This window comes from Pangasianodon hypophthalmus, chromosome 3 (genome assembly GCF_027358585.1).
Source record: "Pangasianodon hypophthalmus isolate fPanHyp1 chromosome 3, fPanHyp1.pri, whole genome shotgun sequence".
NCBI lineage: Eukaryota > Metazoa > Chordata > Actinopteri > Siluriformes > Pangasiidae > Pangasianodon > Pangasianodon hypophthalmus.
In genome coordinates, this window is record NC_069712.1 from 22,632,907 (window position 1) to 22,654,128 (window position 21,222).

General features: G+C 39.0%; 1 protein-coding gene across 4 annotated transcripts in view; it reads right to left on the reverse strand.

The window, feature by feature from the left end:
- The window catches only part of ubr2 (ubiquitin protein ligase E3 component n-recognin 2), a 32,451-nt gene that overhangs the window by 5,373 nt on the left and 5,856 nt on the right, over nucleotides 1–21,222 (reverse strand). For 2 of the 4 annotated variants that reach the window (XM_034302711.2, XM_034302708.2), the window contains exons 2-40: nucleotides 20,232–20,491; nucleotides 19,116–19,194; nucleotides 18,352–18,462; nucleotides 17,792–17,922; nucleotides 17,442–17,580; nucleotides 16,784–16,846; nucleotides 16,522–16,642; nucleotides 16,235–16,339; nucleotides 16,061–16,149; nucleotides 14,854–14,952; nucleotides 13,436–13,599; nucleotides 13,128–13,227; nucleotides 12,883–13,011; nucleotides 11,150–11,333; nucleotides 10,952–11,013; nucleotides 10,738–10,848; nucleotides 10,535–10,600; nucleotides 10,296–10,418; nucleotides 10,128–10,191; nucleotides 9,865–9,989; nucleotides 9,652–9,704; nucleotides 9,449–9,551; nucleotides 7,693–7,741; nucleotides 7,414–7,568; nucleotides 7,146–7,248; nucleotides 6,962–7,071; nucleotides 5,663–5,743; nucleotides 5,367–5,548; nucleotides 4,684–4,889; nucleotides 4,491–4,584; nucleotides 3,263–3,421; nucleotides 2,715–2,809; nucleotides 2,539–2,608; nucleotides 2,290–2,438; nucleotides 2,075–2,130; nucleotides 1,367–1,463; nucleotides 1,209–1,276; nucleotides 864–999; nucleotides 495–591 (exon numbers count right to left, since the gene is read on the reverse strand). In XM_034302711.2, the coding sequence (XP_034158602.1) occupies nucleotides 495–591; nucleotides 864–999; nucleotides 1,209–1,276; nucleotides 1,367–1,463; nucleotides 2,075–2,130; nucleotides 2,290–2,438; nucleotides 2,539–2,608; nucleotides 2,715–2,809; nucleotides 3,263–3,421; nucleotides 4,491–4,584; nucleotides 4,684–4,889; nucleotides 5,367–5,548; nucleotides 5,663–5,743; nucleotides 6,962–7,071; nucleotides 7,146–7,248; nucleotides 7,414–7,568; nucleotides 7,693–7,741; nucleotides 9,449–9,551; nucleotides 9,652–9,704; nucleotides 9,865–9,989; nucleotides 10,128–10,191; nucleotides 10,296–10,418; nucleotides 10,535–10,600; nucleotides 10,738–10,848; nucleotides 10,952–11,013; nucleotides 11,150–11,333; nucleotides 12,883–13,011; nucleotides 13,128–13,227; nucleotides 13,436–13,599; nucleotides 14,854–14,952; nucleotides 16,061–16,149; nucleotides 16,235–16,339; nucleotides 16,522–16,642; nucleotides 16,784–16,846; nucleotides 17,442–17,580; nucleotides 17,792–17,922; nucleotides 18,352–18,462; nucleotides 19,116–19,194; nucleotides 20,232–20,491 (4,388 nt within the window). Of the gene's footprint in view, nucleotides 1–494; nucleotides 592–863; nucleotides 1,000–1,208; nucleotides 1,277–1,366; nucleotides 1,464–2,074; nucleotides 2,131–2,289; nucleotides 2,439–2,538; nucleotides 2,609–2,714; nucleotides 2,810–3,262; nucleotides 3,422–4,490; nucleotides 4,585–4,683; nucleotides 4,890–5,366; nucleotides 5,549–5,662; nucleotides 5,744–6,961; nucleotides 7,072–7,145; nucleotides 7,249–7,413; nucleotides 7,569–7,692; nucleotides 7,742–9,448; nucleotides 9,552–9,651; nucleotides 9,705–9,864; nucleotides 9,990–10,127; nucleotides 10,192–10,295; nucleotides 10,419–10,534; nucleotides 10,601–10,737; nucleotides 10,849–10,951; nucleotides 11,014–11,149; nucleotides 11,334–12,882; nucleotides 13,012–13,127; nucleotides 13,228–13,435; nucleotides 13,600–14,674; nucleotides 14,774–14,853; nucleotides 14,953–16,060; nucleotides 16,150–16,234; nucleotides 16,340–16,521; nucleotides 16,643–16,783; nucleotides 16,847–17,441; nucleotides 17,581–17,791; nucleotides 17,923–18,351; nucleotides 18,463–19,115; nucleotides 19,195–20,231; nucleotides 20,492–21,222 lie in introns of all 4 variants that reach the window. The other 2 variants (XM_053232892.1, XM_034302709.2) reach the window with 2 other exon arrangements.

Below are 21,222 nucleotides of genomic sequence, written 5' to 3' on the forward strand. Positions count from 1 at the left end.
TGATAAATTTTGTGAGGCCTACTCTGAAGATGACGTGCCAATTTCGGTTATGACCAGACAAAATATGTTGTAGGAGTAGCGAAAAAACAGTTTTTGACAAAATCCAGGATGGTGGAAAATCTAATTAGACGGAAATTATCATAGGGTGTGTTGAATTCTTCTCAACTCAGGGAATCCAGGGATGCCTGGCTTTTAAATTTTGGACACATGGTTAAAAAATTATGACCATAAACGTACTTCAAAATTAGGCCCAACTTTGACCCGATGGTTGGCAGCACTTGGACAAAATTTGGTCATAACTTTCCTTAGACCCTCCCCAATCAGTGTACCAAATTTCACAACCTTTTACCAGATGGTTCTATGGGCTGCCATAGACACCCTAGCCAGAAGAAGAAGAAGAAGAAGAAGAAGAAGGAGAAGAAATAGAATAACAATAGGGTGCCTACAGACATTCGGTGCTTGGCCCCCTAGTAATAATAATTTTGCTGTCTCACCAGCCTACATGAGTCCTTAGGGTGTTATAGAGTAGACAGACACTCTCTTCCTCCTCCCGCTCCATTCCTTCACTCTCCTGCTCCATGGTCAGCTCCTCTGTGAAAACATCACCAGTGTTAATAAGGGCTGTCAAATTAATGTTTTAATAATATGCTAATATTAGTATTGATTCCCACACAGTATTGACTCCCACACGACTGTGCCTGAGAGCACTCCCAACAAAAACCTCCCAAAATAACATTCACTGACATTGACAAACACGTTATTACTGATTTGTAAGAATGAAGGTCAATAAACACACCAAATGACAACAACAGATCGCCATCTGTGGTTAAGTTGTATGTGCTGTAAGTAGAATATGCTCTAACCTGGCACAGAGGTGAGGAGGATCTGGACCAGGTGAGCCACAATGACCAAGTGGAGGAGATGCAGCTGTGCAGTGTCCGCACTCAGACCTGAGGAGTCTAAGCAGTGTAACGCTGAATAGGACAGCACCAGACTCACCTGACATACAAACACATACACACACACACACACACACACACACACACACACACACACAAAAAACTGATTCAGAGACTACAGCTAAAGAAACAAATGGCAAGAACCTGTTTGATAGAGGTTTAGGTTTAAATTCCAGACTACAATGTTACTTTAATCTGACTCTACTATAATGGTGTCTAAAATACCATTTAAAAAGCTTGTCAGCTCACCAGTAAGTGGAACATGTCCACATCCAGAATGCAGGGGGAACTTTCCACCTGGGGATCAGGAACAAGTGCTGCACGCATGCACAAACACACAGTTACAGAACTAAAAACTACAAAACTAAAAGAAATACACAGACAAATAAATAAATAAACAAACATACCCGCCAGCAGTCGCATGAAGTGATTTTGCACAGTGGAGTGAGAGGAGACAGTCCAGCATGCAGAGCCAAACCGAGCCAGGGAACTCAAACAGTCGTCCTAAACAAGAGTAAACAGCAAATTTACTGACTCAAGTTTCCAGATGAACTCAGTTCATTCTCAATTACTTTTACTTCTATATTTAGGATACAAAATACAGATATAGAACATAGGATATAGAAGAATTTAGAGCTTAGGAAGGATAGTATAATACCAGAAGATATTTTTATGATTAAGAATATTTAGTTTTGCTAATAAAATGACCGCCAGACATCATTTAGAAAGCTTCTGGATATCTTTAGAGTGCTAATGATTCTAAGAAGCTTGATAAATTGTTTGACAGACACAGCAGTCTATTTTTATTTATATATATATATATATATATATATATATATATATATATATATATATATATATATATATATATATATATATATATATATATTTATATATATATAGCTTTCATATTTATATTATAAAAGAAAAAGCAGATCAACCCACTGGAACAAAATATTCTATTGTACAATTAGCTGCTACATCCTGCAAGTAAACAGTAGTTAGTCAATGTTTTAACAGCACTAACAATATCTTTAAATAGAAATTTATTATACCTTAATACCTAACCCTAGGAAAAAAAATTCATTTTGGCATGACAAGTTGGGTTTTCATACCTGTCTACATGGTAAACTTCCAAACAAAGGCTTCTCCTCATCTACTAATAATCTCTCTGTAGAAAATACAAGCAGAGAAAAACAATAAATGCATTTAATAATGTTCTTTTGCAACAAGCAAAACATTTTATTAACTAACCCCTAACCCAGGCTAGTGAACATTGTAAATCCTACACAGGAATTCTTAGTCTTGAAAGAAATGTGTGCATACTGACCTATAGACTGGATGGTGTAAGAACAGCTGCCCCAGCACATGATAGGAACACGAGGGTCCTGCTCATTAGGGTGCACCTTAATGCCAACTTTATAAGTTGCTGTACCAAATGTTATCAGCATCTCCCTTATGGAGTTTGAATAAGGGTTGCTATCAAAACACATCATAGGTCAGTGTTAAAGCCATGTTTAGATATCAGGAATCAACACAGACATGTAACGTTATAAAAGGAAACAGTGGGTAGGCTTACACTGGAGTGTGGTCCAGCCTGAAACCCTCAGGAGGAGGATAGTCCTCCACAGTTTCTGTCTCACCAGCATCTAAAAGACAAACAACAGGAAATATGACTGTATGCATGCGCGCACACACACACACACACACACACACACACAGTAAGGAGCACATGCACATATATCAGATACTCACTTGTTGGCTTGGCCTTCTTATGAGCCGAGTGCAAAGCTCTGATCTGCTGGCAGGTAGTATTCAGCCAATGAGCCAGACCTGGTTGCTCACTACTGCTGTAACCACAAACATACATGTATTTTACTATTTAACCAGAGAAAAGGGGAAATTCGATGGCACAATGGGCACATTCACTGTTATAAACAGAGTCAGTGTCACTAAATATCATGAAACGGCAATGGAAGAGCTATATTGCGTTAGTTTGTTTCTACACACAAAGCAGAAATTCTTTATTCAATACTCTACATGGCAAGGCATGTAATTCAACTAAAGATGATATCAATTTGCTTCCTTTAAAATAAATAAATAAATAAATGCAATAATGGAAAGGGGTATGCATGGCTACAGCATCATTCTGTACTCTTCCATGACATTTCGTAGGTAAGTATGCATTGGTTACAGAGCCACTACTACTAATGCGTCAATGCAATAGTTAAAATATGAAACAGTCCAGATTCAGCGCAACTCCATTTAGAATAAACCACAACCACAAGTTTGTATGTGAATACCTGCAGTCAGTCTTAGTGAGGGGCAGGAGAGGAATGACGGTGTTACTGAGACACTCACAGAGTGGACACAAGTACTCCCCATTCTCTACATCATAACTGGTATGCACACGCAGTCTCTGCTGTCTGCGCTGCTCCTTAGCCTGCACTGCCTCAAAGTACCTGCAGGGAAAAACAACACAAAGGTTAAGAGACCATTATTTGACTTACTGGCAAATTTCCACTAAATTTATACGTGCCATGAAAGCACACAAATTGCATTTCCATCAAAAAATTGCCGCTGATTCAGGTCCGTTAAGCAGTGACAGGAAATTGATCCACCGAGCTGTTAAGCTTGACATGGACGTAGGACTGATGTAGGAATGCCATATATTGTTTGCATAGCTCTCTGAGGTAACTTCACTCTTCAGGGGGTGTAAACTCTAGGATAGTGCTCAGCTCCGTCCAGGAATGGGAATGAAATTAATGAAAAGTATTTTCGCCTGGGAAGCACACAGCGCAGGTGATATGTAATCGACAGAATCCTACATCCTCAACAACCGAGCATGGCTGATTATCTAGCGCAGTAAATTCCATCACGTGATTCCTTTAGCTTTCGATACTCAGTGCACTTACTCCTAAGGTCATATCAGGATAACATTCTTTGGTTTGCTTCCCCGCAAGGCACAATGGCTTTACGAACTTTGAAAATAACATTGGCTTGATCAGATAAGACAGTGCAAAATAGCACAAAGTGTTATTATAAAGTGCACATAGCAAGATTTGTTTCATGTTATCTGTCAGTGATCAACTCACTGCATTGGACAGATAAAACAAATCCGCATTATTTAGGCCAAAAAAATAAAAAATCCAATTTCAACCAACCTTCGATCGACCGATCACTACACATGTCCATGAAGAATTTCCTATACATCATAAATGGTGTAGGTTTTTGGCTTCTATGACTTTGTCACCCACTGATCAGGGTGACAAACACAAAACGTCCAGACTGATTAACATTGGCTAATTTATTATAATCGCTGTTAATGCACCATAGTTTCCAACAAATGTAGAGGTCATTATTTTCTATTCCTTTTATTCAAAATTATAAATTAATTTATTGATTTGCTCATATTTACTGTTAGCTGCTGTTTCTATTGCCTACATCGACAAACATTTCAAACTGGCAAAACTTTTTATTTGGGATTAAGTAGAAAGTTGCCTGAAAGTTACATTTTGCTGAATTCCTCACCTCTGCCAGCAGTGAGAGTGCATGATGTGGCCACAGCTGCCGGTATGGGTACCAAAGGACAGGTCAGGGTGCATGAACAGGGGATCATAGCTCTCTGTAACACACATGTATGCTTCAGAAATAAGTACACTGGCTACTCGAGCCTATCCAATTACTTGACTTGCACACTGTAAACTGTAAACCAAAGCCTTACCTGGCTTGTGTGGGGGTCTTTGGCGGTTCTTGGACATGACTGTAGAGCGTTGGACAAAGGCTGCAAGCACCATGGCTCTGCCATCGGGTCTGATCTCCTGTTCTTCTTGACACAGGATACACGTCACTACCTGCCTCCTCTCTCCGCCTCTGGCACGCCAACGACGAGGTCCCACACACACCAGAGCACTGTCACATGAACTGGGGCTGCGCCAAGCAGAGATGAATGGTTACGATCATGTTTTATTCTTATTTTTATGTTAAAGAACCCCGAAATTGTAGTATTAAACTGTTAAAATAATCTATGGTAAATATATGGCTTAACCTTTTTTTTAATGACCAAGAAAGTACTAAAAATGGCCTAGGATCATCTCTACTCATTTACCCCAAGAGAAAATGCCCTAAAGGAATATTTAGGACAAGATTAAGAGTTTAGCGATGGGAATTTACTTATGTTATGCAAAGGCCAACGAACAGCCATGAGCTCAAAAAAAAATAAAATAAAATATCGAGGAACTGTTGATGTATTGGAATATTAAGTTAATAAGTTTTGTTTACCAATATTGTTTGCTGCTATTATATAAATGTACTGTAGTGATTTGATATTGAGAATATAAAAATACAAGTTGTCTTATTAAAAACGGTCTGTGATTAATGTGTGCTACTATGAGCATGCTTAGGTACCTGTGCTCTGCTGATGTAGAGGCAGAGGCATCCAGCTCCTCTAAACTCTGCTGGAACAGCTCTTTGTTCTCATTGATAAAGTGTCTCTGCATCTCCGACATCTGAGCCATGATCTTCTCCCTGCGCAGTCTAGCCATCTCTGCCTTCCTCTTTCTCTCTGCTTTGTCTTTGTCCCGCACAGTCTGCAAGACACAAACGCACACACACACTAATATAAAGGTAGATTTAAGCATTTCAATACGCTAAAGGGTAATGGTTAATATGTCAGTGGGTTAGAATGTTGCTCAGAGACTGACTTCCTCTTGGCAGTGCCCTGTTCCTTCAGAGGGAGGTGCAGCAGCAGTGCGCTCACGCATCGTTTTAATGCTAACCACCATCTGTGCAGAAAAAGAGACACAAAGAGGCTTTAGGCTTTAGCACCACAGTGCTCCTGCATTTTATATATATATTTCTATTAAAATACTTTTAATAGAAAATGATACAGCAGTGCCGTTAGAACTACATGCAAACACATCAGCCAAAGTCCTGTAAAACTAAGCCTATGTTCAGAATAACACATTTGTACACTATAAAGTGTATAACATACCAGTATACACTGATTACATTACTATTTTACTATTAAGATTAAATTCACTTGTTTCTCTTCAAAATACATACAATACATAACATTCAGAGTAGTAAAAATTCTTTGTAATAGCAGAAAGAATTAAATTAATATATAACAACAATTAAATTAATAATATATATATATATATATATATATATATATATATATATATATATATATATATATTTTTTTTTTTTTTTTTCTTTTCATAAAGCTGCCTGTGGAGATCTCAAAATTTCAATGCATTGTGGGTGGTGAAAAACAATGAAGCTCTAAGATAGCATGGGATGCAGTCTAAACCCACTTCAGTCTAAATTTTAAAACAGGTGGACAATGTAAATATAGTAAGCACAACTATCATAAACAACAATATTTCTATTACGTATTATATATGCCATCATAGCAGATGACGAAAAACAAAGAAAATATGAATGTAATGTATTAATATATTACATAAAAGGTACTAATGTACATTTTTCAGTTATCTGAAACACAATTTTCACACTTTACCATGGCCTTTATATTTATATGTTCTTCCTGATGCTGCTACCATGACAGTTTTCACTATATCGAAAATAAAATGCATACATCACACATTGTATGGAAATTCAGTTTGTGTAGTAAGAAATCCTTATGTCATTGAGATACTGGAAATGTTCATGTTGACATCGATGAGGCATTTGTTTCCCTATAGTGAGAGCAGTGCTGCTTTGCCTACAGGCACGCCACCTTGGGCGGTGTGCACTGCTTGGATTTTACACACGTCTTGATGCAGCAACACTTTAACTTCATGGTAAAAGTGCTTATCTTTTGTATGGTGCATCTACCTTCACAGTGAGTGAACTGCCAAATGCTAGTCATCTGTAGATGCAATAAGGCTTGGCAGGGCTAGCATGAAAATATGTTATGCTGCCTCCTGGTGGACACACTAGGTGCTCGCATAGAGCAAGTAAGGCAAACAGCAAAAATAATCAAGATGTAATTTTACTTTAAGGATCCAGCGAATCATGTCTTTGTGCACTTCCAAGTGAGGAGCGCTCTGCAAGGTCTCCAACAGAGCCAGGATACTGGGAGTATTGCTTGGGGCTTCACCAGGACCTGTCACACAAGAAGCACAGATCTAACTATAGGCTTGAGACTTTCTATTGTGTGAGAAGATATATAAAACTTACGGGAGATTTTGAGGGTGAAATTGAAGGTAACTTCATTGTCATCACCCCTGCTCTCTAGCTGTTGCTGCTCCTCCAGCAGAGCCATGCCTATCAAGTGCAGCACCTGCAGCAACATATGCACGCACGCAGAATTGTGAGCACTACTCGGCCATTACATGTACCGCAGATCAGTACAACTGATGCTCACAAACTCAGCATAGTAAGTGCAAGATTGCTGAATTTACTACACCGTATCATGTCATTTTAACAAAACATAGAAAGATTTTACCCTCTGCAGCATGGACTCAGACCAGTGTCCTCCGCTGGGCTCCACAGCCCACTGTAGCACAGCTCCCAGCATGCCAAGCAGCACGTCACACTGCAGAATGTTTACCAAGCTGGCAAACAGTGGGCAGAATGGAGGCAGGGCTGGCGGAGGCAGAGCTGCAACACACACACACACACACAGACACAGACACACAGACACTTCACCAATCTGCATACAACTGACCAATAATTTTCAGATAAGGCTCAGTCTTAGACTACAATCACTGAAGAAATAACTTACCTGGGTCCTCTCCATTCTGTCTCTTAAGCTTTCGCTGAGCTTCCTCTGCCTGTACCAAATAAACCACAAAATTTTAGGCCCTGTGGACCCCTGGTATTAACATGCATCTTGTGGATCACAAGTGGTCAGCAAGATGGAAAATCATTCACACCTAGCCTTTTCATGTGTCTCAAATGCATCTTCACTGACCACATGTGTTCATGTGACTAAAGAGAGTTCTGCCAAAAGCAACACATCACTTCAAAGACATCCTCAGGACTACTATCCTGACAAAACGCAAATGGATAAGTGCATATTTTAAGATGCCAAATAGCATTTCCTGATTAAACCGCTAGGCACTCAAATTAGTATTTTGTGATTTATGTGCTTTTTTTCCATCAATCACACAAACTGAAAGGTGCTCTACACTGAAGAGAGGGGAAATAAAAGAATGAAGTAAAACGTGAGTTGCAGACACAATTTTAGTTACTGTCTAGCAGGAGCTCGGGTACATGCTTTAAGTAGTGAATTTTTATCTACAAAAACTGTTTCAAAATTATAATCCTGTTATTCTGTCCAGGGAAGGCATCCCAAAATGTTAACTGATGCCTGCCCCAGAGACAGTAACAGCACTGAGTCTCTTCCCATAATGTTTATCTAATGTCTAATTTTGGAGACAGAGGGATCTTGGTCCATGGTACCATAGAGGACATTTTAAACTCAATACAAAACATTGATTTTGTTTTTCTTTAGGCATTTCTGTGTTCATTTGGAAGTATGCTTGGCTCATCTTGTTGAAAGCTCTATCTATAGCCCAGACTGAACCTCCTGGCAGAGGCAAGGTTTTGGGCTAAAATATGATAAAATATGAGATGGTTTGAAGTTACATGACTTTACATTTAATGTATACATGTTTCCTAACTTCATATTTATGTCAGTCCAGTCCTACATGCTTAAAGGGAACAACAGAGTTCCTGAGGACTAAAAAGCAAATGAAAATTTATGTTAGTATTTTTTTTCCAAGTAGTTCTAATGAGAATTTATTTTTAGTCAGAAAAAAAAGCAGTATAGTTTCTTGTTTTGATTGAGTGGTAAATCTGAATTATTGGGTGAAATGTTAATGTTGTGAAACTTGTACTTAGTGTTGTCCACTTATGATTCACTCGAGACTCATGTTAACAGTTGCCAATGAGGCCTTAGGCTACGTTTACATGACAATGATGTAGTCAAAAACGGCGGCGTTTTCAAAAACTTGCACTTTGAAACCTGTTTTCAAAAATATGCGTTTTCAGTCCTCAAAACGCCGTTGTCGTGTAAACAAACAGGGAAAACGCCTTAAAAAGTTTCCCGTTTTTGGCTGAAAATGTTGTGTAAATGGCCCCTAAGCTGTTTTTACACTGTAAAATGCAAATTAGAAAACCTGCAATACAAGCATTCAAAAGAACTTCTAAAAGAATAATCCGGTATTTCCAACCTAATTTCTGTCTACTCCATGTGTAGAATATAGGCAATTACTATAGACAATAATTGACATTTCCTGTACTGCCAACAATTTGACTCAAACATTTACAAATGCACTTATAATTAAAATCTAAGGTATTTTATACAAAAAAAACTTTTTTGTAGAATGCATATGAAATTTGCTTTAGTCAGTCATGCATTTTACACATTTGCTGACACGATTCAACAGCTTTTGGTGAACTCTGTCTAAATTATTTTATATATTATATTTGTAGTGATCACCCATACATTACATTTACAGATCAAGATTAAGTACCTTGGACTGATCAGCTCTGGAGTAATGGTGGAAATAGAGGTTGAACTGTTTGGCACATTCTGAGCGGAGTTCATACAGACCTCTACCAGTCACTCCCGGCTTCCTGTTAAACATAGTCAGTGCAAGAATTAAACTGGTTCCAAAGAAAGGTTTACTTTAAAATATGGCATCAAGTCTAGAAAGAGAATGAGACAGACACTTACTTAAACACTGCAACACTATCAATGACTCTCTCCATTCCTGTCTCTTTATTCTCCTAAAAGGAAAATATAGACTCATGAAGCCTTTCCAACTCATTATATAAGAAAGCTTTCAATGTAATATAACTGAACAGCAGCATGTAGAAAATCCATAACTAATTGAGTCTAATTAATTAAGCTAACTAATTAATTAAGTCCATGTGCAAGTCTACTCACATTTTCAGGCAAGGCTTTAACCAGCTCACTGTGAGCCATGGGACGAATACAAAGCTGATGAATGATCTCTCTCTTTAGTTCATCACAGCTTTCGACATGCCCAATGCCTGGTGTAAACCGCTCACCTAAAATACACACAGATAGCAACAGTACACACAATTATTAGCCACAAATACCTTTCTGGCTGTGTATTATTACAAATATAATATGTAATACTAAAATGCCCTATCCATGTTTTTTGCTCCAGCATAGTCTGCACTCACCCACAACCATTATAATGAGGTGAAGCATCTCTTCTATTAAAGTGCTGTTCTGCTGGACTACATCCTGGAACAGAAAATTAACCATAAACTATCAGAACCACTGAGAAAATGCAGAAAAGGCAATTACTTCAAAAGAACAGAGTCAAGAATCAAACACACATCACACACCTTGTTAGCATTCTCTCTGTTGTATCTTTTCCTGCAGTCTGCTGAACTGAAGATATGAAAGAGCTCAAAACGACTGAGCACAATCATCAGAAAGTGGTTGGGATCCATCATGGAAGCCCCCACCTACTCACAGTACACCATAATCATGTGTCAGAAAATCGGGCTACAGCATGGTTTCATGAGCCATTCCCTTCCCCCAAGGCAAACAGTATATATAATAAAATTTAAAAAATGCCAACCTGGAGCATCATGAGGTCCTTATCAAACATCTCAAGCCTACACTTCACATTGTGGTAGTAGTAGATCTGTTTAAAATATAAAAAAATAAATAAGTTTAAAAAAAAAAAACGGGGGGGGTTTGATTAGTGTTTCGTATGTTACAGTGCTAAACAATACAAATACCACATTTAATTTTTATTTTTTATTTTTTGTTAAAGCATACCTGATTGACTAATGAGAAGCCATTTCTCCTCCACATCCCAGCATGCACCTGCGCACAGAGAACCAGGCAGCGAAGTGGGTGCTCAATCACCATGGGGGGGCTCAGTTCACTCTGTAGAAAAGGACACACCACATTTGCTGGTACAAATATTCACTCCAAACACACACACACACACACACACAAAAAAATGGCCAACATACACATTATGACTTACCAGAGGTAGCTGTTCAGGGAACCTGTAAGCCACTTCTGTTTTGCTAAGGAGACTATGAAGTCCTTCATTTAAAAAAAAAAAAAAAAAAGAAAGAAAGAAAGAAAGAAAAAAGGGCAAAAATTAAGTATAAAATCTGCAATTTCAGGAACATTAATAGTATATACTTTTTATAAACTTGGGACATTCTTTGGCTCCTACCTGCCAGCAATCTAGACACGGGTAGGTGAATGCTGACTTTCTCCTGTGAGACACAGTAGCGGATGGTGTCCACCGAGTGGCCACACATACTAAGAGTGATGGGTTGCTCTCCGTCAGTAAAACCGCTGTGGCAGTAAGTCAGAACTGTTAGGCACTTCTTATAGGCTTCGATTAGCACCCGCTCCTGAAAATATATAGCAAATAATGGGCTCAGCACAGACACTTTTAATTCAAAGGTCAAATTGCTGGGTGTGTCTTTGATGGGTAAACTCAAGGTCACACACTTCATATGTTTGAGCAGGTACCTGGCCATTTCAGTTTTATGACTGCATTCAGATATCCTATTCTGCTAGCTCAAAGCAGCTGTTATATGTAGCTGTTATATCCTCTCAGAAATCTTTTTCAAGTTAGCTTAAGTGAGGTAGTTAGCAATAAAGATAATAAATATTTACATATGACCTAAAAATCCTGTCAGAACTCATTTCAGGCTATGACCAAAAAAAAAAAAAGTGACAAACCTACAAACAGGGAGTCAACGAAAATAAAAGAAACCTGTAACAATGTTAATAAGGACCTAATAAGGACCACAAGCACCCTTTTGCCACCAAAACAGCTTGAAATTCTAAAGTCTTAGAATGCTGTCATGGAAGTCGTGAATGGGTTGTTTTGGAATTTTGAACCATTCTTCGAGAGGAAAAATGCTTTAGTTCTGCAAGGGATGAAGGAGGTGGACATCTACTTCACAGTCTGCATGCCAGATATTCACATTAAGGTTCAATGATGTTTAAACCTGGTGATTTAGGAGACCATTGGGGCCGATAGCATTCACCAAACCACTTTTGAATAATATTTACAGTATTTATGGGGGAAGTATCATCCTGTGATATGAGATCATCTTCATGAAGGATTGTTTGTACCAGACACTTCATCCGGTCTTAAATATTTATTTCCAATTTCTCATGAGTCTAGGTTTTGTTTTTTGTTGAGATTAGTTCAGAAAGTTGCTCATTTAACAGAGTGGCTGTTTTTGTGGCTGTACTTTTGGGGCATTTACTAACTATCCGGTAGAGTGCCTGTCTACCCCTGTCAGTAGCTATGACTTGTAACCACTGCTCCTCTTTGCTGATGCCTTCTGATATACTCTGCCTCGCCCTTTGAAACAGTCCCCCTTGAAATATTAAATAACTTTCCAGTTTTTGGGACTGATGCGCTTGCAAATTCAGCACCCACTATTAGGCCTAATTGGAGCTCTGTCAGTTGCCTGTTAGTTTTGAAAACTCACATGTTAAGTGCCAATTGTCAGACCTCTTTTAAAGTGGATGCATGCTGTTAGTTGGGAATTAACACAGTATAATTCACCCATACACAGTTGCTGTGCTTATAGTCATGATTTAGTCACTTCAAATTCAAGGTTCATTTTCAAGTAGTGTTTGTTATTGTGTCCACTTCCTGTATGCTTCCCTCTTCTTATTTGAAGGCTTCCATATATAGATTAATAGATGCAACCACATTCATCTTTGACCTTCAAGAAATCCCTACTCAGAGCCACTCATTTCCATACACCTCAAAGACATGACAAAAATAAAAGTCATGTGATCTGCAGACAGACCTTGTTGGTTTTAGTTGGTGAAAGAATAACACGTGCATTTACTCCTATGGTAGTACTACAAGAACTACTGTAGAGAGTGCACATATTGTAATATACTAGCATTGGTGAGTGTGTTAGTACTCACATCACTGGCACACCACTCTTGCATCATTGAGATAATGTGTGTGAGCTTCATCTGTAACGTGAAGGCTGCCTCCCACTCAGGTTCCATCTCTATGTGTTGGCCCACCTGTCGCACTACTGGGTCCATACCCTACAGAAATCACAAACCCCAACACATTATTACACAACATGGTAATATTGCATTCCACATGATCATTAAATCTATACCTGCAAGTCAACAATGCTTAGACAAACACATGTGATTACCTGCATGCACTTGAGCAGCTCCAAGAAAGCATCAAGTCCTTCCAGAAACTTCTCCCTGAGATTGTCGGTCCACTCTGTCGGACGGCTAATCAGGACATATCTGGAGGGAGGGAAAAAAAAAAGGTTTGGACAGTAAGGAACTGTTAGACGGGAACAAAATAAAAATGATCAGTCATGCACCATTTTTTTGGGAGCCTTTCAGCTATATGAAATAATACATACAGAATTCAAATAAATCCTTCATTAAATTATAATGATATTCTCCAACAGACAGTCTAAAACATTTTTCAACTTTTTTCCAGCCTTACTTGAGGTCTCCTATAAGACTCTGGACCCTGCGGAATTTAAAGGCCTGTTGTGCAGTGTAGCGTTCAAACTGAAATCGTCCCTGCAAGTCTCGATGTCTCAGGTGATCAACAAATGTGCGGATGATTGTGGTCATCAGGTTCTCCTCTGTAATCAGCATCCGTGCCTATGGCAAGGGCAATAACACAATCAGTACATCTAATAGTGATCTGGTTAACATTTTGTTATAATTCCAATAATTAGTAAAAAGTTAGTACACTTCTTTCACCCCTTCTTTTTTAATGAAAGTTTTTCCCCCCTATTTGAGAAAACAAAGTTGCTGCTAGATCTTTAATCATTCTGTTAAGCTGGATATTCACTACACACCTGGAACCAAATCAGTTCAACTGTGAACATTTAGACCTGAGGCAATCTAAAAAGCCTCAGTGTTGCCCGTACAAGATACACGTACATGATACCAAAGCCACTGCACATCAGGTACACTACCTAGCACCCAAGTATATATCTTCCCATTAAAAAAAAGGCATTTTATTTATCTATTTTGAGAAATCAGCATGCCTTGTTTCTAAATTGGCAATGACTTTAATGCAGTTCAGAGTCACCAGAGGTGGATTGGCAGAGCAGCAGAAACAAATCAATGAGAGCTGGATGGAGTTGGTAAAAAAACGTCCTTTCCCATTAAGACTTGAACATTAATTACACTGCGAGTTTGATTGCTAGCCAGTAACCTCCAGTTGTAAAAAAAAGCTGGCAAACTGTGCTGCATTAGTAGTCAGCTTACATAAAATTCACAATGCAGCTTCCAGTCTGTCAGACGAGCTCTAATCCGCTCTTCTGTGTTTTAATAAAAACAGCTGCTGACTATTTCCCCCACCTCTTGTTTGCACTTATTGAGCACAGAACACATCCTGCTCAGAATTCAACTACTCATAATAAAGCTTAACAAAACTTAACTATAGTCACACAATGCGTTTTCAAGCAACAGAATGTGCTCAAAGGTAATCTGATGTTGCCAATGACACATGGTGACACCTTGAATGCTCTTTTAACCACGTCAGGCTGTTTGTAATTGAGACCCGTGCTCTAAACAAATTGCACCGAGATTAATGAGAACCCCCACCAAGGTTATTTTTATATGCGTGGGAAACACAGACTCAACAGAATTAATCAACAAAGCAAGCAGCAATAACACAAGCATGTTTTAAGTCATCCTCAGTGCAGCAGTCTCTTCTTGTACTCACCAGGGAAGGCACGGTGAAAATTTGCACTGACAGGTCAGTAACGGAGAACTCCCTGTCATGGTCATCCTTCACGTAATCGCTCTGCAAGCGCTCATAGTTCTGCCAGCAGCAGCAGGGCAAGAGGAGAAGAGGAGAGAGGCAGAAGAGAGAGAACGAGTGTGTGGGGTTGAGGTACTCACCAAGGTGGGGACGGTGAAGAGTTGCACAGACAGAGAGGTCACTGACACTAAGCGCTCGTGATCATCCTCCATAAAATCTGTCTGGAGGCGCTGGTAATTCTATGACAAGGGAAAGGGGATGGGGGCACATTCATCTTCCGGGTCAGAGGTCAGGGGACACCTCACCCTTCACTTATACCCGGTGCTTACACCAGAGGTACAGACTATAATGCAGAAGGAGGGCTGAGAGCTTCATGTAGAACTGCCAGAGGTATTATTTAAAATATAAACTACTTAAACATCCACAGGCCAATACAAATGTAAAACTGTTCTACCAAACTGACAACACACTGGGATAACACACTCAAGTGGGAAATTATTTACATGGTACAGATAGGTATTCTATGATTCTCCTTACATTATTTTGATCCTGAGAAACAATTCTTATGTTATGCAGTTCTGCGACCTTTAGAGCAAGTCTGACACTGAGATGTTAGAGCTGAGTTTGTGAGGAACTACTAAGGCCAGTAACCCAGTAAAGCAACGGTTAACTGAGTTATTGCTTCTCACACAGCGAGCTTTTGATATATAGCAGCAGATGGAAAGGGACCGTGATGATGTGCTGCACCAACATTCCTTGTGCACGTGCATAAGACATTCAACAGCAAAAGTGAAGATCTGGAAACTCCTACTTTTATTAATGGCCCAAAATTGGTTAATTCAGCTAGCTCTTCATGTCAATCATGATACTACATCACAAACAGCAAGTACAAAAATATAACAAACAATATTGACACAGCAGGGAAACCATAAAAAAATGTAGAGTATGACTGATCCAGATAAACAATTAAGAAATAAAGGCCCAGTGGTTACTGAAGGTTATCAGCCTTTAATTGCTAGCTTTAATTAATTACTTCTGACTTCATGACCATTTGCTAAAATTTGGGACTTTGGGAGTTTGCATGTTAAAAATAGTTTATACTTTACTGAACAGCCAAGCATCAACAAATAATCAAGGCATACATAATGTTATTAACGGAAAACTTAATCAGGGTTAGATTGAGCCAGAACTAAATAACCCAGGTTTCCAAACACACATCAGTGCTTTTCAGGATAAAGTTAAGCAAAAGAATTACATTTGTAAAATAATCATGAAAATTGGTTTGCCTGTCAGCCTGTCATGTTTGTTTATAGTGCAATAAATCGCCACAGGGACTAGATACCTTACCTTTGCAAACTGAATAGCAAATAGCTTCTTATACTTCAAATCCATAAGGAGACTGCTCATGAATAGCTGGTGGTAAACATTCCTTGCCCCTAAAGGAAAAACAGTTTTCAGTTTAAAACTCTTTAAGGTAGTGATTTTACAATAAAATAATACCAAACATAAAACCAGTCACACCTTTCCACATTTTGGAGTCACAGAGCATCAAAGTATCAACAAGGGAGTTCTCTCCATCAGGGCCATTCTGTAGCCCCACCTGGCACAGGATCCTCCTCAGGGCATCTAGAAGAAAGAAAACAGACTGTTATATCACTAATAAACAGGTTTATAGAAAATACTGAATACGCAGTACCAGCTGGTAAAGGTTTTATGCATCAATACCAGTGCATGTATTGTTGTACTGAAATAAAACTTAAAAATAAAGCTTCAGGGAGTAAGAGAGAGCAATAGACTTAGACAGAAACCTGAGTATCTGATGATATGGCCAAGCCAGGAGAGCGCTTTGAGAGCAAAACACTGATGCGCTACCACTGAGGAGTGCATGACCTGAACCCGCAGGGGCTTCGACTGACGACTTGTGTTTCGCTGCAGAAAGACGTGGAGTTTAGAGACTTTCCTTACAAATGAATTACAGTACAGAAACAGGAACGACCAGCTTCTACCATGCAACCTGCATTATACAATAGTCAAGAAAATAATTTGGATACATTTTAACATGCATCTTACCACAATAAAAGACTTGGCCTGTTCACAGAACTGAAAATCCCCATAACGTACAGACTTCCGGCCCTGAAAACCACGACACACAGCAAGAACTGAGGATTTAGTATACAAATATTTAGTTGGAGCACAACCAGACACTGGAGTGAAACAAAAAATTTTATATAGACACTTACATAGAACAGAACTAACTGCTAGCATGTAGTCATAAGGAACAAATTTGTGCTAAACAAATGTTTTATATCATGACTTGAATATTAATAAATTCCCAAATACTGAACAAATAAAGACTAACTGTATGAAATCAATGCAGTGAGTGAATCATGGCCGCACATGCCATCTCTTTCAAAATTTTCCAGTGATGTATTACGTATACAGCACATTTATCAACACTGTTTCGCCCACAAATGAGCTGCTCTCGGCAGAAAAACAGAAATGACTAATTATTGAACCAGCTGTTCAAATGGCGGGCTTCCTTTTACATTTGGTAGAACACATTGGGTTTGTTGCACCCTAATATGATTACAAATTTTAGCTGTTATTTTTGCTCAGGATTTAGCTATTGCATCACAAATATGCCAGTAGATCGTGATTCTTATTTCATCAAGAATCATGCAGCCCTAGTGATAGTGCTGTAACACGGTCATGAATAGAGGGAGCTTACATCTCTGTCCACTGTAGTAGCAAAGCTGACCGCTTCTTTCTGTGTGCAGTTCACAGCCTTCCGTAGCGTGTATATGACCTGTTCATAAGTGTGCACCTCATCATTAAACAGCATGCAGTAATAGGTGTCTCCACGCTCCCTGTAACCGAAGACAAAAAAAATAAATAAATTTAAAACATTTTTTAAAATCACAATAGCTTTTGCATTAGCTTAATATTTTTCCAGTGGCAATGTCAGGATTGATCGATATAAAGAAAACAAGTAAATAGTAATAGCACCATCTCTGGGTGTCGTGTGTGTGTGTGTGTGTGTGTGTGTGTGTGTGTGTGTGTGTGTGTGTGTACACATACGGTGGTTCAAGGCCTAGAGGGAGCTCATCTTCCTTGTCCCATGTGAGCATGTCCACAGCATATTTCAGGATGATAGAAAAGATATTATATGTACGAGCAATCATGTCTGCAGAGAGACTGGCAAGTGGATCCTGGAACAACAACATTAGGGGGAGGCAGGAAAAATTTCATTATCATCAAAAAAAAACTAGCAGGTGTCAACTGAACAAATATCAAATGTAGCAAATAATAAATTCACAACTTAACACCTAGAAAAAAAAGTATAAGATTTGCTCTTCACTTTAACATATTAAATGTCAGTGCTCAGTTTACAAACAGAAGGCATTGTAAATATGCATATTGTATGTTTTACCAAGGTTATTGGTCTTAGTTTTTGATGCCAAAGAACTAAAAATGAACTGATTTATGGCATTAGGCTATTTGTGTAACTTGGAACCTAATACTAAGCAACAAGCTTCTTTAACTAACATCATCTTAAGCCATGCTTATCAAAGGTGATCCTTATAATGTGCCCTTATAAGTGCCTTAGAAATAAACGAAAAGAAATACTGGTGTCTGACCTCCTGGGAGGAGTCACCGATGTTGGGCTCATGTTTCTGACAGTAAGAACCCTTCTTCCATGCTTCTGTGTCGCCGCAGTCACAGAACCCCCCTCCCCCAGAGGTTGTCATCTAAAGAGAGAGAGGGAGAGAAAGAGTCATGTGTCACAGCCAGGTCTCGCTGGATTAGGACTCTCAAGGAATCAGACACACTTGGTTGCCATTTATGGCAGGGTCACATTAACCAAATTAAGGAACTGCCATTTTCATGCAGGCTCTGCCTACAACAGACATGTGGGGTCTGGTGCAGGAGTTACTCTGTTTATTGTAGAGACACCTTCAGTCCTCACCTTCGGGAAAATCATTTAAACACAGAATGATAACACTAGACACTTATGCTACGTGAAGTCCTTTAAAGTACAGACTTTTAAATTTGCAAGCATTGCTTGAGTGCCGGCCTCTCCACTGTGTGTAGCAAACCTTAAGCCAAGACGTGTTATTGAGTCATACTTTGCCATTTCACTTAGGATTCATTCCAAAGTTTTCACTCCTGTTTGACCATTTGTGTTCAATCTCATGTTCTCATAGGATAACAGAGTTCTTTGCAAACTGTTCTCCATCCCTCTAAACCATGTGTCACCAGCATTGCCAGCACGCTGCTCTAAATGATGAACATGATGTTCCCCATCTGATCTCTCAGGAGCAGGTGTAACTAAGGTGTCTTTATCAGAGATTCTGGAGGAAACCAGAAAACAGTGCGAGTGTTTAATTGTGTTTGCTCTTACTCTGTAACGATGCTCCTTATGCACACTGCCTAGAAAGCACTGCATGCACAGCACACATGTTGGGTCTGCTGCACATTCTCTAAAGAGGAGAAATAAATTGAAATATATTTTCAGTACATCAAAAATGCATGAGCAAGGGTATTCAAGTATTTTCAAATGAAAGCAACAATAGAAAATTTTATAATTAAAACAATTGCAAAAAATCATTTTTAACCAAAATAATTTTTGGGTCAGTAATCTTCATTTATAATGTCACATAGTGTTCAGATCACCTTACCAAAGTTTAGACATGATTTACACTAAAAGATATATTCCAATTAGCCCAACATTAAAAAAAACCAGGATTAATCTAATTAGAAAGCAATCAAGGACAAAAAAGACAAACTTATCCTGGTTTGAGTCACAGACTGCCAAACCTCCTCCAATATTTACTCAACATGCACATTCATTTAGTTTTAATTGCATTTATTTTTTAAGCTAGTTTAAATTTCATTTATTGTGTAAGCAATCACCAAGATAAATTGCTCACATGTGAAATAGCTGAAGTTTATTTACACAATATAGTTTTTGATTTCAGCAATAAACTATATATAGACATTATAGCTCATAAAACTCGAACTACCAACAGGTAAGTGCCTTTTTACAAAGCACATACTATACACTTCTGCATTTTAAAGTTTTGGTATTATCACTGTAATACAACCCGACAAACAAGACAAATGTACTTACAAATAATACAAAATTAAGTCAGGCATTAGTAATGTATGCTGAGGAATAATAACCCCTACATGTGCTCCTCGAGTTCTTAGGGCCAGCAGAGCAGACGATCCACATACCCTGGCCTTTCAGCAGGCTTACAGAAATCTGCCCTGAATCACTTAACCTAATAACAGTCTAACCTTAATCAGCAAGGATGACCAGCAGCCTTAGAATCTGACAAAGATATGCCTGCAGGTCTCAACTAACTGGGGGAATAGGGAACTTTTGCCTAGTGACAACAAAAACTATTGTATCTGTACAATTATATTGTGCATTTTGCCAATTGTATAACAAAAGAGTTGGTAAGCGTGCAGCTACTAAAGGAAAAGGAAAGGAAAGAAGCTAGTGGTCTCCTACCTGCAGGAGTACGTGGGTTCGCCCACTTTAAAGACGTGACCACAGAGCTGAGAAGGCTGGTTGTTCTGCTCGAGCTTGGCCAACCCGGTTGAAGGCTCTTCTCCACACAGGTACCACTCCATTGGTGCCTGCAGCAGCAGCTGGGCCAGCAGGTCCTCACTCTGAGGGTTCAAGTTGGGCCCAAGGCAGTAGATTTTGGGCACATAGCAAGCCAGGTGCTGGTAGACATCTTTGGGCAGGTCTGTCGCCTGAAGCCATTTCTGTAGCAGGAACAGCAGAGCTGAGAATTATTCCAGGGTTGAATCTGGGGAATTCTGTTTTATTGCTCCATTTATAATTTGGACACAATGAAACACAGCTAGATGAAAATTATACACTAACTGGGCTGGTCACCAAGAAGCACATAAATTAACCAACTGCCTCTGTATAGTTATTAGGAAAAAATGCATTCAAATCAGTACCATGTTGATTTCATATTATCTTTAGACTTCAGTATTTCAGACATGCAGTCTCATGTTCAGCAGTCAGGAGAATCCAGAGCACTGATATTAGTTCACTATGATATTACAGCTTACTTTACCACACAGTAGCATATTACCTAGGCCTGTGCCCAGTGACGGTTGACCAAGTAACAGAAACAGCTGCCAGTGACTAAACACTCATTTAAAAAATGTTGTTTATTTATTGATTTATTTCATACAAATTATAGGAAGACACTAGTATTATAGGATGCCACAAGGGTGAGGAGAGGGATGGTGGCACTGTGTGATGTTGTGGTAGGCAGATATCACAGCCCATGCAAAAGCATCCTAAGGTTCTTAAAGCTCAGGCAATGGAGATTAAAAGCATCTATAATAGTGTGCACGAGGGCGGCCGACCTGAGAGCAGCATGTTGAGCATTGACATTAAAAATGAGCGCAACTATGAGTTGCACGCACACAGAGGTATTCACGAGCATGGAGCAGTGAAGTGAGCTGGCAGAGAGACTGTC